At 43.7% G+C, this 12,412-nt stretch overlaps 1 protein-coding gene across 1 annotated transcript in view; it reads right to left on the bottom strand.

Annotated features, from left to right (window-relative positions):
• Window positions 1-10,979, bottom strand: part of eipr1 (EARP complex and GARP complex interacting protein 1) — a 40,098-nt gene extending 29,119 nt beyond the window's left edge. Inside the window, exons 1-4 of the mRNA XM_008338498.3 lie at window positions 10,805-10,979; window positions 10,622-10,705; window positions 5,138-5,270; window positions 3,283-3,439 (exon numbers count right to left, since the gene is read on the bottom strand). Of these exons, the coding sequence (XP_008336720.1) occupies window positions 3,283-3,439; window positions 5,138-5,270; window positions 10,622-10,705; window positions 10,805-10,846 (416 nt within the window). The 5' untranslated portion in view covers window positions 10,847-10,979. The remainder of the gene's footprint in view (window positions 1-3,282; window positions 3,440-5,137; window positions 5,271-10,621; window positions 10,706-10,804) is intronic.
• Between the last annotated feature and the right edge of the window lie 1,433 nt (window positions 10,980-12,412).

The raw sequence follows: 12,412 nt of genomic DNA, 5'->3' as shown, positions 1-12,412 counted from the left end.
TTAGATAGACTGACAGACCGACTGACAAACCGACTGACCGACCGACCGATTGATAGATAGATGGATAGATAGACAGTAAGCTAACTAGATAGCTAACAAGCCTCTTTTTCCTCACTTTCCGCAGCAGGACAAAGTTGCTGTCTTTTATACGTCTATACTGTCCTGGACCGGGGTGACGTCCAGGAGACATTTCATCACGTCTCCAAGTGAATTGTACTCCCGTGACCCCACGAGTGCAAAAGCCCAGTATTTGGTGCAGCAAGAACTTTGACGAGACCGTGAAAAAGGTGCGAAACCCACAAACAGAATAATACAGGCGTTACGTGTGTTTGTTTTTCCCTAAAACATGTGAAATATCCATCGTTTTGAAAAACACTTTTAAACCCAGTTCTCCCATAAAATATGTTACCGCTGACGTCTGATAACACACACACACACTCGCAAACTCTCACCTCCCGAGTCTACACACATCCTGGCAACACAGTCACAGTTACAACAACCAAACACTTTGAGGGACCGTGTGCATGAGAGCCCTCTACTGGAGTCCACTGATTGTAGCTGATGGAACCCCAGGGTGAGAATTGCCCCTCAGTGATGACACAGACTTGTCCGTTACACTGGTACATTTAGGAGACGAGACGCAGGGACACGTGAGAGGACGTGCCGTCGCCCGAGGACACGGACGTAGGCACTGGTACAGCAGGAAACACAGACCAAGCTGAAAGCCTCTCACTGGAAATCACCGCACGTATGCTGCGTGATTGCAATCACGCGTGAACACAAACACACCAAACAACCCCCCCCCCCCCCCCCCCCCCCGTCACAGCCCACTCACAAAAACGTCTTTTTTCGCTTCACTGTTCCTTCTGAGGCTCAAACGACTCCATGGGAATCGATTCGCTAGCCTGGCACGCCACCGCACAATCGAAGCAGGGAGCGAGAAGCACAGTGAAAAAGAAAAGGCTCCACACACACACACAAAAAAAAAAACCTTGATTTTTCTTTTCTTTCTTTTCTTTTTTTTCCCTCAGTGTCGTTGGCTGTTTCCATTCAGAGCACGGCCTGAAACCACCGCACGCACAAACAACGAGGGGCGGAAGAAAAGCTCATGGTTGGTGAAAGTGGAGGGAAAACACACACACAGGACGTGGGTGCCACGGGGGGGGGGCATGTGACCGTACACACGTGACTGACAGGAGCCTCAAAATAAAACAAAATTCAGTCTCTGATCACACTCCACCTGGAGACGTGTGTGTGTGTGTGTGTGTGTGTGTGTGTGTGTGTGTGTGCAGACCACAGCCATCCATCTAAAGAAGCCAATAGTGCACAGCACAGCCTATAGGCTTCACGGCATCCAGTGCAGACTACTCAATAACTGCTCACACACACACACACACACACACACGCTCACACACACACGTGCCCTTGTAAGGGTTACAGCTATGACGGTGTAAAGACGGTCGACCCTTGAGCCATCAATCTTTACACAGCAGCCTCGCTTGACCTGCCCTTCCACACACACACACACACACACACACACACACATTTCCACCCTTGTCCCTCCTCCCTCTCCATTAATTTCTACATGAAAAACACCAAGAAACGGCCTGTCACCTGGTGTCACCTGGTGTCCCCTCCTGTCACTGGTGTCACCTCCTGTCACTGGTGGCACTTCCTGTCACCTGGTGTCACCAGGCGGCACCAGGTGTCACCAGGTGTCACCGGACACCTCCTGTCACCTGGGGTCACCTGGTGTCACCTAGTGTCACCTCCTGTCACCAGGTGTCACCGGACACCTCCTGTCACCTGGTGTAACCAGGTGTCACCTGGTGTCCCCTCCTGTCACTGGTGTCACCTCCTGTCACCAGGTGTCACCAGGTGTCACCTGGTGTCCCCGGACCCCTGCTGTCACCTTCTGTCACCTGGTGTCACCAGGCGGCACCAGGTGTCACCAGGTGGCACCAGGTGTCACCAGGTGACACCCGGTGACAGGAGGTGACAGGAGGGGACACCAGGTGACACCAGGTGTCACCAGGTGTCACCTGGTGTCACCGGACCCCTGCTGTCACCTTCTGTCACCTGGTGTCACCTCCTGTCACCAGGTGTCACCAGGTGTCACCTCCTGTCACCTGGTGTCACCTGGTGTCACCTGGTGTCACCGGACACCTGGTGTCACCTGGTGTCACCTCCTGTCACCAGGTGTCACCAGGTGTCACCTGGTGTTGATGAACTGATCAACAGCGGACTGAAAAAGAACATTCCGTTCCTGGTGCTGTTGTGTTCAGTGACGTCTGACACTGACGGCAACGACAACAACAGTTCCATCACGATCTCGTGAAGCTTCATCGACAAATCACGCATCGCAAACACGTTCAAAATTGTTCGTGCTCCGTGTCCAAATGATTATCCACTAGAAGCGTACGATGGTGTTCTCATCTTTGGGGACGCTGCTGTTGGCTTGTGTTTATTTATTACCAGATTATTACCTGCTGGGTGACAACACTGACACCTGTGGTGGTTAAAGCAGAACTGAAATACTACGAAGGCCCTGGTCATATTTATTTGTCGTAAATATGTACGAACCGCTGCATTAAAATAGATTGATAAAATGAGCTGCAATGCTGCCATCTAGTGGCTTTTGCTTTCATATACAGCTGTTTTTCCCCAAAACTAAGTTTTCCGTTGCGTTGTCGGGTTTTCGTGGTGAGAGGAAAAACTGATAACGATTCTTAGAAATATTACATAATTATGCTAATATCAGGCCGATAATATCGACTGGCCGACATCCGTAGTTTTAAAGTTTGTTCTTTTTTGCTGTTTTGTCACTGAAGGTGGACAGCCCCACAGATTAGCAGGCACTTAGCCACGTAGCACACAAGAGTTGCCAGTGTGACGCTGGGCTGTCCTGCTTCGATTGACTGTTAGCAGACCGACATAAAGGCTGATTTAAACAACTGTATTTAAACTGACAACAATTATTTATTGACAATCCGACAAACAAAGACAGAGGAAAAACAACGACCCCCACAAAGCGTAGCACGTTCTATCGGTAAGTTAACGTCTTGTTCCATTTCGTCTTACGCATAGTTACAAATACATGGATTTATTGTCCCTGATTGACAGGGTAGTAACGCACTTTTTTAGAGCAGACGTATTTGCTTAAAAATATTACGATCCATTCTTTAGAAGACAATAACATGATCACTTGACATCCATCACTTTTACCGTACTTTTAACAGTTTTTTTTTTCTCTAAATGATATTGTTCCTTAGCAACACCTACCAGGCTGCGTTTCCATGGGCACTGTCGTCAAGGTGACAGAGTAGCTCCAGGGTTTGCGGGTTGTGGGTGGTGTCATCGGGTGACTCGTGGCTACCTGTTTCCCAGTCGGTCGGCATCCGCCATACTGCCGCACAGGAAACGACTCTGCTGTCGCTGGCTGGAGGAGGACAGACAACACAAAGACACAAACGCACACCGTGTCTGACGATGAAAACCCGCGCCTTTGTGTGTGAACGCACTGACATGCATCAAAACTCCTTCCTGTCCAAACAACACCTTCATTCATTTGGCTTATGGGCGCTAATCGGACTGAGTGGACGAGTGCAGACGTGACGCAGTTGGTGAAGTAGAAAGTTGGAGACGGGAGGACATAACCTCTCACAGAGAGGAAACCAGAGGGGGGTGTGAAGGAGCCTAATTTCTTTTTGGTGTAGCGACTGACAGCGTGTGGGCGGGCGTCGGCCAGTGAAGCACTGGCATCGGGCCTATTTGTCAAATTAAAAAAAAAACTCTACGCGGCGTGAGTCCACTGACTCCGAGGGGCTTTAGACACCCCTGCAGTAGAAGAGTGTGGGCAAGTAATCATCTTGAACAATAGCCCTAACGTACCCCTGTACTGTAACAGCAGTGGGAGGTGTGGAAACATCATAAGAATATGCCCCGTGGTTTTAGATTGGATATACCATGTGTGTGTGTGTGTGTGTGTGTGTGTGTGTGTGTGTGTGTGTGTGAGGAGTGGGCAGCAGTGCGTGTACTGAGACTCAGGCTGGACCACAGTGGCTGTCATCCTGTGAAATCAAGCATGTAGAGTTCACCTGACAGAGGGCGAGTGTAGACGTGTACGTGTGTGTGTGTGTGTGTGTGCGTCACAGTCTCAGCCTCGGTCTGTGGGTTAGTGCAGTGTTTTATCCAGTCACCATCACAGACTACAGTGGAACCTCGGTTGTCAAACTGAATTTCGAACTAAGAATTGTCCCAGTTGTCGTACCAAACCTTGGTTAGCGAACAAGCTAACAATACCACGCGGGCAGCAGGTGATCACAGAGTGACTGAGCACGTGCTGTTATATTGTTTTGCCTGTATTTCTTGCACTGTGCTATTAACTGTAACGTATCGTGAAACAGAGGCCAAAGCAAGTTTCAAAAGAAAGGTTTTTAGTGGGATGACAATAATATAAAATGTGTTCTTGTAATGCAGATTTAAATACATTAAAAGACATTTTGTAACACACGTACAGGGTATTGCAAGAAATACCCTGTACGTACGGGTAAACGAGATTTGTGAAAGTTTCGTTAAGTCTTTTGCCATATTTCACGCCCTACGATGCCCCCTAAAGGGTTCGTAAAGGGTTAATATATACGTAAAGATAAAAAAAAACTATCGCGTCTCCACTTCGTGGTTTCTTGCCTAGCGCAGGTGATAGCAATAGACAAGGGACCTCTGTATATCGCAAAATATGGCATCGATGTCCCATATTGCGATACGTATCGCCAGATTCTAGACAATACACCCCCCTAGTGTGAGGTGATGTTATAAGAGACACATGGTTTCATCAAAAGCAATGTTCGGAGTGTGTAGCATGTAGCAAATTCAAAATCATAGTAACAAATAAAAATATGTTAGCATCAAAAAACACTCCAAATCTTTTCTTTGTCATCTTGCCTGGTACATGAGCTAATTTCAGATTTGTGCTTTTATCGCATATTAAACCACAGTATTTTTTTTGTAATCGCATTTGTAGGTTTAAAAAAAAAAAAAAAAAAAAAGTCAAAATAGGTGAAACAGCCAGAGAGGTGACATGATGCATGAAGAGGCAGATAATGAAGCAGAGACATCAGGAAACAGTAGGACTCACTTTTGTTGTAGCAGGTGGTAAGAACAGCCTTATCTGCAGGACTGGCTCCAATGTGCCATATCTCCCCAGCTTGGTGCAGGAGGACATTCTTATTAATGATGTTATTCTCATCATCAAAGTCAATGATGTGAATCTGGAAATAACAGAAAGAGAGAGAGAGAGAGAGAGAGAGGGAGGAGGAAAAAAAAGCTGGAGTTCTAGCTGCTCCTCACACACAGACCACGGCTTAATCATTGGCTCCTTCTCATGATTTGTCCCATAAAAAAAAGGAAAAAAAAGGAAAGGTCTCTCTCTTTTATTTTGACAGCAAATGTAATTTTAAGACAGATACCACTTTGGTCGGGATCCGCTCTCAACCCCATCATCTTCACACAAACAAAGATCTTTTATCTTGGACTTCTTTAAAAAGACCATTAAGGCTCAGTAAGAGATGCATTTAATTAGCATGAGCTCGGCATCAGACACGTCTGAAACATTAAAGGAAAAAGTGCAACAGAAAAGATTTTTGGTTATTGTTTTGCAGACAAATGGTCCGACTTAACAGAGCACTAAGTGGAAAATGCCGGCACTGGTTGTTGAAAATCCATGTTTTACTTGAATATCGCCAACCTCAACACTCACATCCCAAGACGTAGTAGCCTTTACCTCTGATTCATTAACAACAGGTGGATAAAAACACAGTGGTCCTGCATTAAGGAGTACTATTCTCAATGAAAATACACTGCCTAAAATAAAACTACTGTTTTTTTAAGAGTGTGAATTGGGCAAGAATCTGTCGATACGATACGTGTCACGATACAGGGGCAACAACATGATATATTGTAATATATATAAGATATAAGAAAAGAAAAAGAAAAATATAAGATATAAGATATAAGAAAAGAAAAAGAAAATGAACCAACACCAGGAATATTAGACTGGGAATTGGTGAGAAAAGATCAATAACTGATCAATGACTGAGGAGATTGATACGGGATCAGGAAATGGAGAGATCGTGATATTTCAGTGTGGCGATATTTTCTCACAGCCCTATTTTTATCATTTTCATTTGCAAGAATTCCTACTGATTAATATAAATACATACCTTTCTCAAGTTTGGAGTTTGAGGGTAACTTTTACCTCACATGGATTTGCTTCAGTTCTGTTCACGTGTCCAATAAACATGTTTGATGGCGAGCCTTAACCTGCATTTTTATACATACTGTATTTTCAGGGTTGATGAAATAACAAAGCTGTAGATTAATGCCACGGTCACAGGTTTGCCCACACAGGACTATAAATCCTTTTTGAGGTGCGGCTCCGTGACCTGGTGCTGTTGAGGCCCCTGATGAGGCCCTGGTTGAATGAAAACCAATGAAACCACAATCATCGGCAGTGAAGCCTTTACTGCAGCGTTACCAAGACAGACAAGTCAAACTTTTATACACAGGAAGTTAACAGAAACTTTCCCGTGAGCTCCTTTCATTAGATGGTAATCTATTCTATGAGGGCCCTCCACTGAACGCAGTTCAGGGCCCAGCGTGCTGTAAAACACTGAGGGCCTCAAGGTTTGATCAGACAATATATGGCAGCTTCGCCCATAAGAGAGACACTTACAGCACCTTGAGGGACTGTTAATGGGGTCACACTGGACAATAACTCCTGCCAGGCATTTCCACTCCCCTTGCCTCTACTACTTTTACAGGCTGAGTAGGAGCATGAAAGGAGGGGGTGTGAGGAGGAGGAGGAAAGCATCGGAGCAGCAGCAGCATCCTTCAGCTTCTCAAAGTCAGCTAGGCCACCATTAACCTTGGGTTGGACTGCATCGAGCAAAAAATTATTACGCAAAGTTATAATTTTATGGTGGTGGAGGAGTGGTTCGAATAAATTCATGCCGGTGGGACAGGATAATTGGAAGGACTAGTAATAGGGTTCCCCGAAATGAACTCAGGTGTAAGGGTAGAGAGAAGTTCAAACCCTCCTCCTCCTCCTCCTCCCCCAGGTGATTTATCCACCATTCTTCCAGGCGTAGGCAGTGAGTCATAGCCTTCAGCCACTTGGGCACACTGCCCAGTGCTGTTAATTATGTGCCAGTGGTTGGATGAATCCAGCCAATAAGGTGGAGAGAAGGGAGACAAAGTCAGGGGTAAGAGTGGTGTAAAGCCAAGTTGGCTTCTGGCCCCCCATTTAAAGCCCTTCTACTCTAAAGCTCTCGAGTCGTGGAGATGACAGCGAGCGGGGCTGAGGAGAAGCAAGCGGGCGCACGGTGCCAAACGTGGAGGCTTTATCTTGTTAGCAGCCTTAAATGCCACACTGTCGCTCCCTCCGATCTGTCATTCCAGATATTGGTCTCCGAGGGATTTGAGAGGTGCTCAGCGAGTTAAGAGAGGCATTTCCTACCTGCATTATGCTTAATGGGAGGTGGAGAGGCCAGCGGGCTTATGGTACAGCAGAAGCTATTAAGGCTGAAATGCCAATCTAAAACACGTTTTTCATTTTGGGAGTTCAAACTTAAACAAACTCAGCTAACCAGTGTTGGCCAGAAAACCCGTCGAAGGTTAAAAAGACAGAGAGATTCATAAACTGGACGTATTAAATCTACTGAACAGAACCAACAGGATGAAATTAGCGTTTGCTCTGGATGCGCAGATTCAGTGAAAAAAAAAAAAAAATCAATAAAAACCTTATCCTCTGATTTTAGGTGGACTCTGTGATCCCTTAGATCGTTCGTTTTAGATCGGATAATGGTTTAAATCTGGTTTCTTGTGGTCACATAGTGCAGCGGTTAGCTCATCTGCCTTACGCACAGAGGGTCCAGGTTTGAAGCCCCAGAGGAACCACATACTTAATGGTGCCTCCAATGGCAGCCTGTGTGGGCGGTGACATGGATATGTAGTAAAGAAGTCCGATAATATAGCATAATTATGTAAAAGCTGTAAGAATTCATATCAGTTCTTCCTCCGATAATGAAACCTGACAACACAATGCCTGTGTAATATGCCTGTAATAAAGATCATGATAATAATGATTGTTATTATTATCATTATTTTTATAGACACCTCATACTGTAGTCCTTTCCTCTACTGAAAAAACTAAACATTTTTTCTCTCCATCTCCATTACACCCTCCTCGCCCTGTTCCTCTCTGAGAACTAATTATTTTTCTTCCCTTTTGGAGCCAAACGTTTCTGTCATCTATCTCTTTAATGACTTGTGCATGCGTGTTGTATGCAGGCGGGCGGGCGTACACCCACACTCTTACTCCTTTACATACAAAAACATACTCTCTCACTACAGACCTTTCACCCGTCTTTAAATTTAGATCCTAACAGTTGGTAGTCTTCCCTTTATGCTGATTAACAGACCACAGTCACAGTTAGAACTTAACGAATGTCAGGCAAGTCTCTCTGAGAATCCATGTCCATTAATCAGAACATGGACCCTGCTCTTCGTTTCACTCCACACATTGTTACTGAGATTTCATTCTGCTCTCGATCAGGGTAAGTGAAAATGTACACACTGTCCTGAAGGAAGTACTAACCATAGTCAACATAGGCTTTTAGTCCACCTGTTGAAACAAAACAAAGAACAAAACTCCAAATCAACACCGGCATATGTCCACATTAGGGATGTCCGATAATATCGGCCGACCGATATTATATAATGAAAATGGTGATGAAAATTTGATCACGCAACGCCTGGGTTTGGCCAAATGATGTGTGCCCTAAAAATAGTTTTGGGGAAAAACGGCTGTATATGAAAGCGAAAGCCACTAGATGGCAGCATTGCAGCTCATTTCATTAATCTGTTTTAATAATCAGCGGATCGTATGCAGAACGCTGGTGTCAGAAACTCATACAGTGGTTTGTACTGATAAATGAATAAATATTACCAGGTCCAAAAGGTTAATATCTGACATCATTGGTCCACAGTTAATCCTCCCAGATTCTGCATTCATTACATGTTCAGATTGTTGTGTGGAAACCGTTATTCAATGAACTCAATCTGTGTTTTTACTGCCCGTGATGGGAACTGGTTGTACATAGTAATATTACGTGACCATTTATTAGTATTATCAGGAGGGGGTTGAAAATGAAACAATAAAAACACATACATGTAGTTGTAATCCAAAATTCAAGAGCACAATGTTTCATTAACGTAGACGCCATGTCATCGTCAGACGGTGGGATTGTGAAGTCGGGGTCACCTGAGGACGACTGAAACTGTCCTGACCACTTTTTACTGACCCCAAATTTATACAGCACATAAAACATAGTAAAATATAATTTAACTTTTCTACACTCCACTCAGGTTTTAACTGCCCGGAAGAAAACTTGAATCCGACCTCCCTGGAAACTCTAAACTTAAGGCAAGATTAAATCAAATGCTGAACCCCTACTCTTTCCTAAAACTTTTTTTTTTTTAAGAAATGATGGCTATACATTTAAGACACATTCTAAACAAACTGTTGTCTGTTTGTCATGATGCTATGTCATCATTTTCTGTGCATGTTGTGCAATGTTGTTTTTTTACTTTCTATATATTTTTATATATACACCCTTTTTTAACTACATTTTTTATACTTCTTTAAGATATAGTTATTTTTGTGTATGTCTTGAACTTGAACAAAAAACAGTTCTTACAGAATTCAATAAGTTAGAATTACTCAAAAAATATTGCCAGGTTCTGCACTAAAATCAATTAGAATTGTCTGTCAATAATGTTTCTCATTGCTTAACAAGGTATATCACCATCAGAAGTTAAAATACCTTAACAAAGACTTAGTCAAGAGAAAATTCTATGCATTAAATCTGCCCGTCAGTTGGACTGGACCAGGGAGAAAGGCTTCAAGATGCTGATGGACAGTAACGTCAAAGGTTTGCCCCAAGAAATCATTGTAGCAAAACACAGAAAATCCACAGCAGCAACAAGAAACTGTTGCTGACAAGTCAACGTGCGAAGAGGACGACATAAATCATCAGACAATAGGCAGAAAACCAAAAACAAAGGTCTTTCTTTCTTTGGTCAGTAAAGTTTGCATCTCAGAATGTATTTTGTAAACTACAGAAAATGCTTCTGTAATTGTTATTTCATTTGAAAAACAGACATTCGAGTCCAGCATCAATACTGGTATGGTAATGTGCTGTATCAAAAGACACAAATATATATGTATATTGCTGATACAAAGGTCTATATAGGAATTTAACACATCTAACATGCCTCATTCCAAGGTTGGTATGGACCTTTGACGGTACAACAAAGTGTGACATTGTGTTATTCACTGGCCTGTGTGCGGTCCAGGTGTCATGTGTAGAAATAACAAACCTGAAAACATTACCAACAACAACAACAACAACAACAAGATTGTTAAACTTTGCACAAAATCTCTCAAACAACCGAAGACACCAATACACAAAGCTGCGTGTGCGCAGGTCTTAGGTCCTTTTCGTCACTAAACCAAAAACAACTTAAGGTACCGTCAATGTGAATTTACAGCTTTTCTTACCTGGTTGTCAAATTTCAGAGACTGTGTTCCCACAAGAAAGCGAATGGCGTCGGTTTCAGCTGTCTGTGCAGTCATTGCCCGAGCCTGTCGGGTAGATACAACAGCAAACACCAGTCCATTATATGAATGAACGCTGCTAACGTTAGCTGTCAGTCAGAGATGTGGTGCAGCGCAAAGATATACCTGAAACTCGAGACCGTAAATGACAGGAGCGTCGTCCTCCATTTTTACGTCCGAGAGAAAACGTTCAACCTTAAGGTCTTTTTAGAAGGAATGTAAAACACTTACAAATACATACAACTGTGCACTCTGTACGACACACAACTGTGTATCTACACTTCCGCGATTTTAAAAAACATACGAAAAGACAGGTGTACGCAAGTCGCGTAATGAATGACCAACAACGTCGTAAACGCAATAAAAACTGCGCAGAAACAGTCGGGGGTAGCAGAACTCGCCGCGGTATTAAATTTGTCCAGTAAGGTGTGCCGTAGCTGTGGATTTCCTGTGGAAGCGGAAGCTGTCAGTTAGCAGTGAGGTAAGACAACAAGCACCAAAACAACGTCGTACATCGTAATTGACAGTTTATCTGCCCTGTGTCGAACCTGCTGGTACTTTTGGAAGGACGTTACTTTGTGAAGCGTGTAAGTTGCTGTTGGTGAGAAATGTGTTGGATGTCTGTCAGCTGGTGAGCTGAGCTCGCCTATGATAGCACACCGGCTAATGTAGCATCATTTCATTAACCAGTGTTAAATAAACAACGGTGTCGAAGGTAGTTATTGTTGATTCACTTCGAATAACTCGACCTTGTTGATTATGGTTTTATGACAGTAACACAAAATGGCTGCTTCCGTGTGCGTTCACACTGATAGGATGTGATTTAAGGCTGTCGTGTTCAGTCCTGTCCTGTAAATGTGATGGCTGCGTTTCATTTAACGCTCATTAAATATCTTACACTAATTACACAATTCTGCTAAGTAATGCCTTTTTTATTTATTATGGTGAACAGGGAAACGGCAGGACCACAGAACCACAAACCATTAACAATCACACACTGTGGACAGTTATGAGCCTAAAATCAACCTGTTCCCACATCGTTGTGCACTATATTAGGAAACCGATTTACCTGATGGAAACTTACAATGTGCAAACGTTATTAACCAGTTATGTTCCTGCAAGTGGTAGAAATGCTATGTGTTTATTGAATGTTGGCCTTTGTCCTGGCTTTTAAGACTTGTGCAATGATGGCTTGTTATCATTCAAAACTGAATACATTAGCTCTGGACTATTAGCTAAAAGGGTGTTTTTTTACAGTCTTAATTTGAACACCAAAAGCCCCATGTACAATATATAACAATAACTTGTCATTATTATTTTATTGTAAGTAATAATTATTATTATATAAGAAATGTAAACATTTTATTCTTTTTTATTTTGAAGACTGTTAATATGGATCCTGAGGAGGTTCCTGCTCAGCGACCTTTTACCCTGGACATTACAGTGGAGGATATAAGCACTGATCTTCAGAACGAGACTGAACCATCCTTCACCCAACCGTCCTCTACAGATAATGTCCTTCTCCAGGAAGAGAGCATTGACTTGGGTGGAGGGTTTGCTACTCCCCAGGAGGACAGCAGTGCCACCCCCACAGAAAGCCTGATGGAGAAGCTCAATGATCAGATGATGGAGAGCGTCATGATATCCGACTCGCCTAACAACAGTGAGGGAAATGATGTGGCTCCCATTGACTCAATTCTTGACGGGGACGAGGAGGAGGAGGAGGAGGAGGAG

Source organism: Cynoglossus semilaevis, chromosome 1, assembly GCF_000523025.1.
Source record: "Cynoglossus semilaevis isolate Cse_v1.0 chromosome 1, Cse_v1.0, whole genome shotgun sequence".
Classification (NCBI taxonomy): domain Eukaryota; kingdom Metazoa; phylum Chordata; class Actinopteri; order Pleuronectiformes; family Cynoglossidae; genus Cynoglossus; species Cynoglossus semilaevis.
This window is presented reverse-complemented; position numbering and strand designations above follow the sequence as displayed.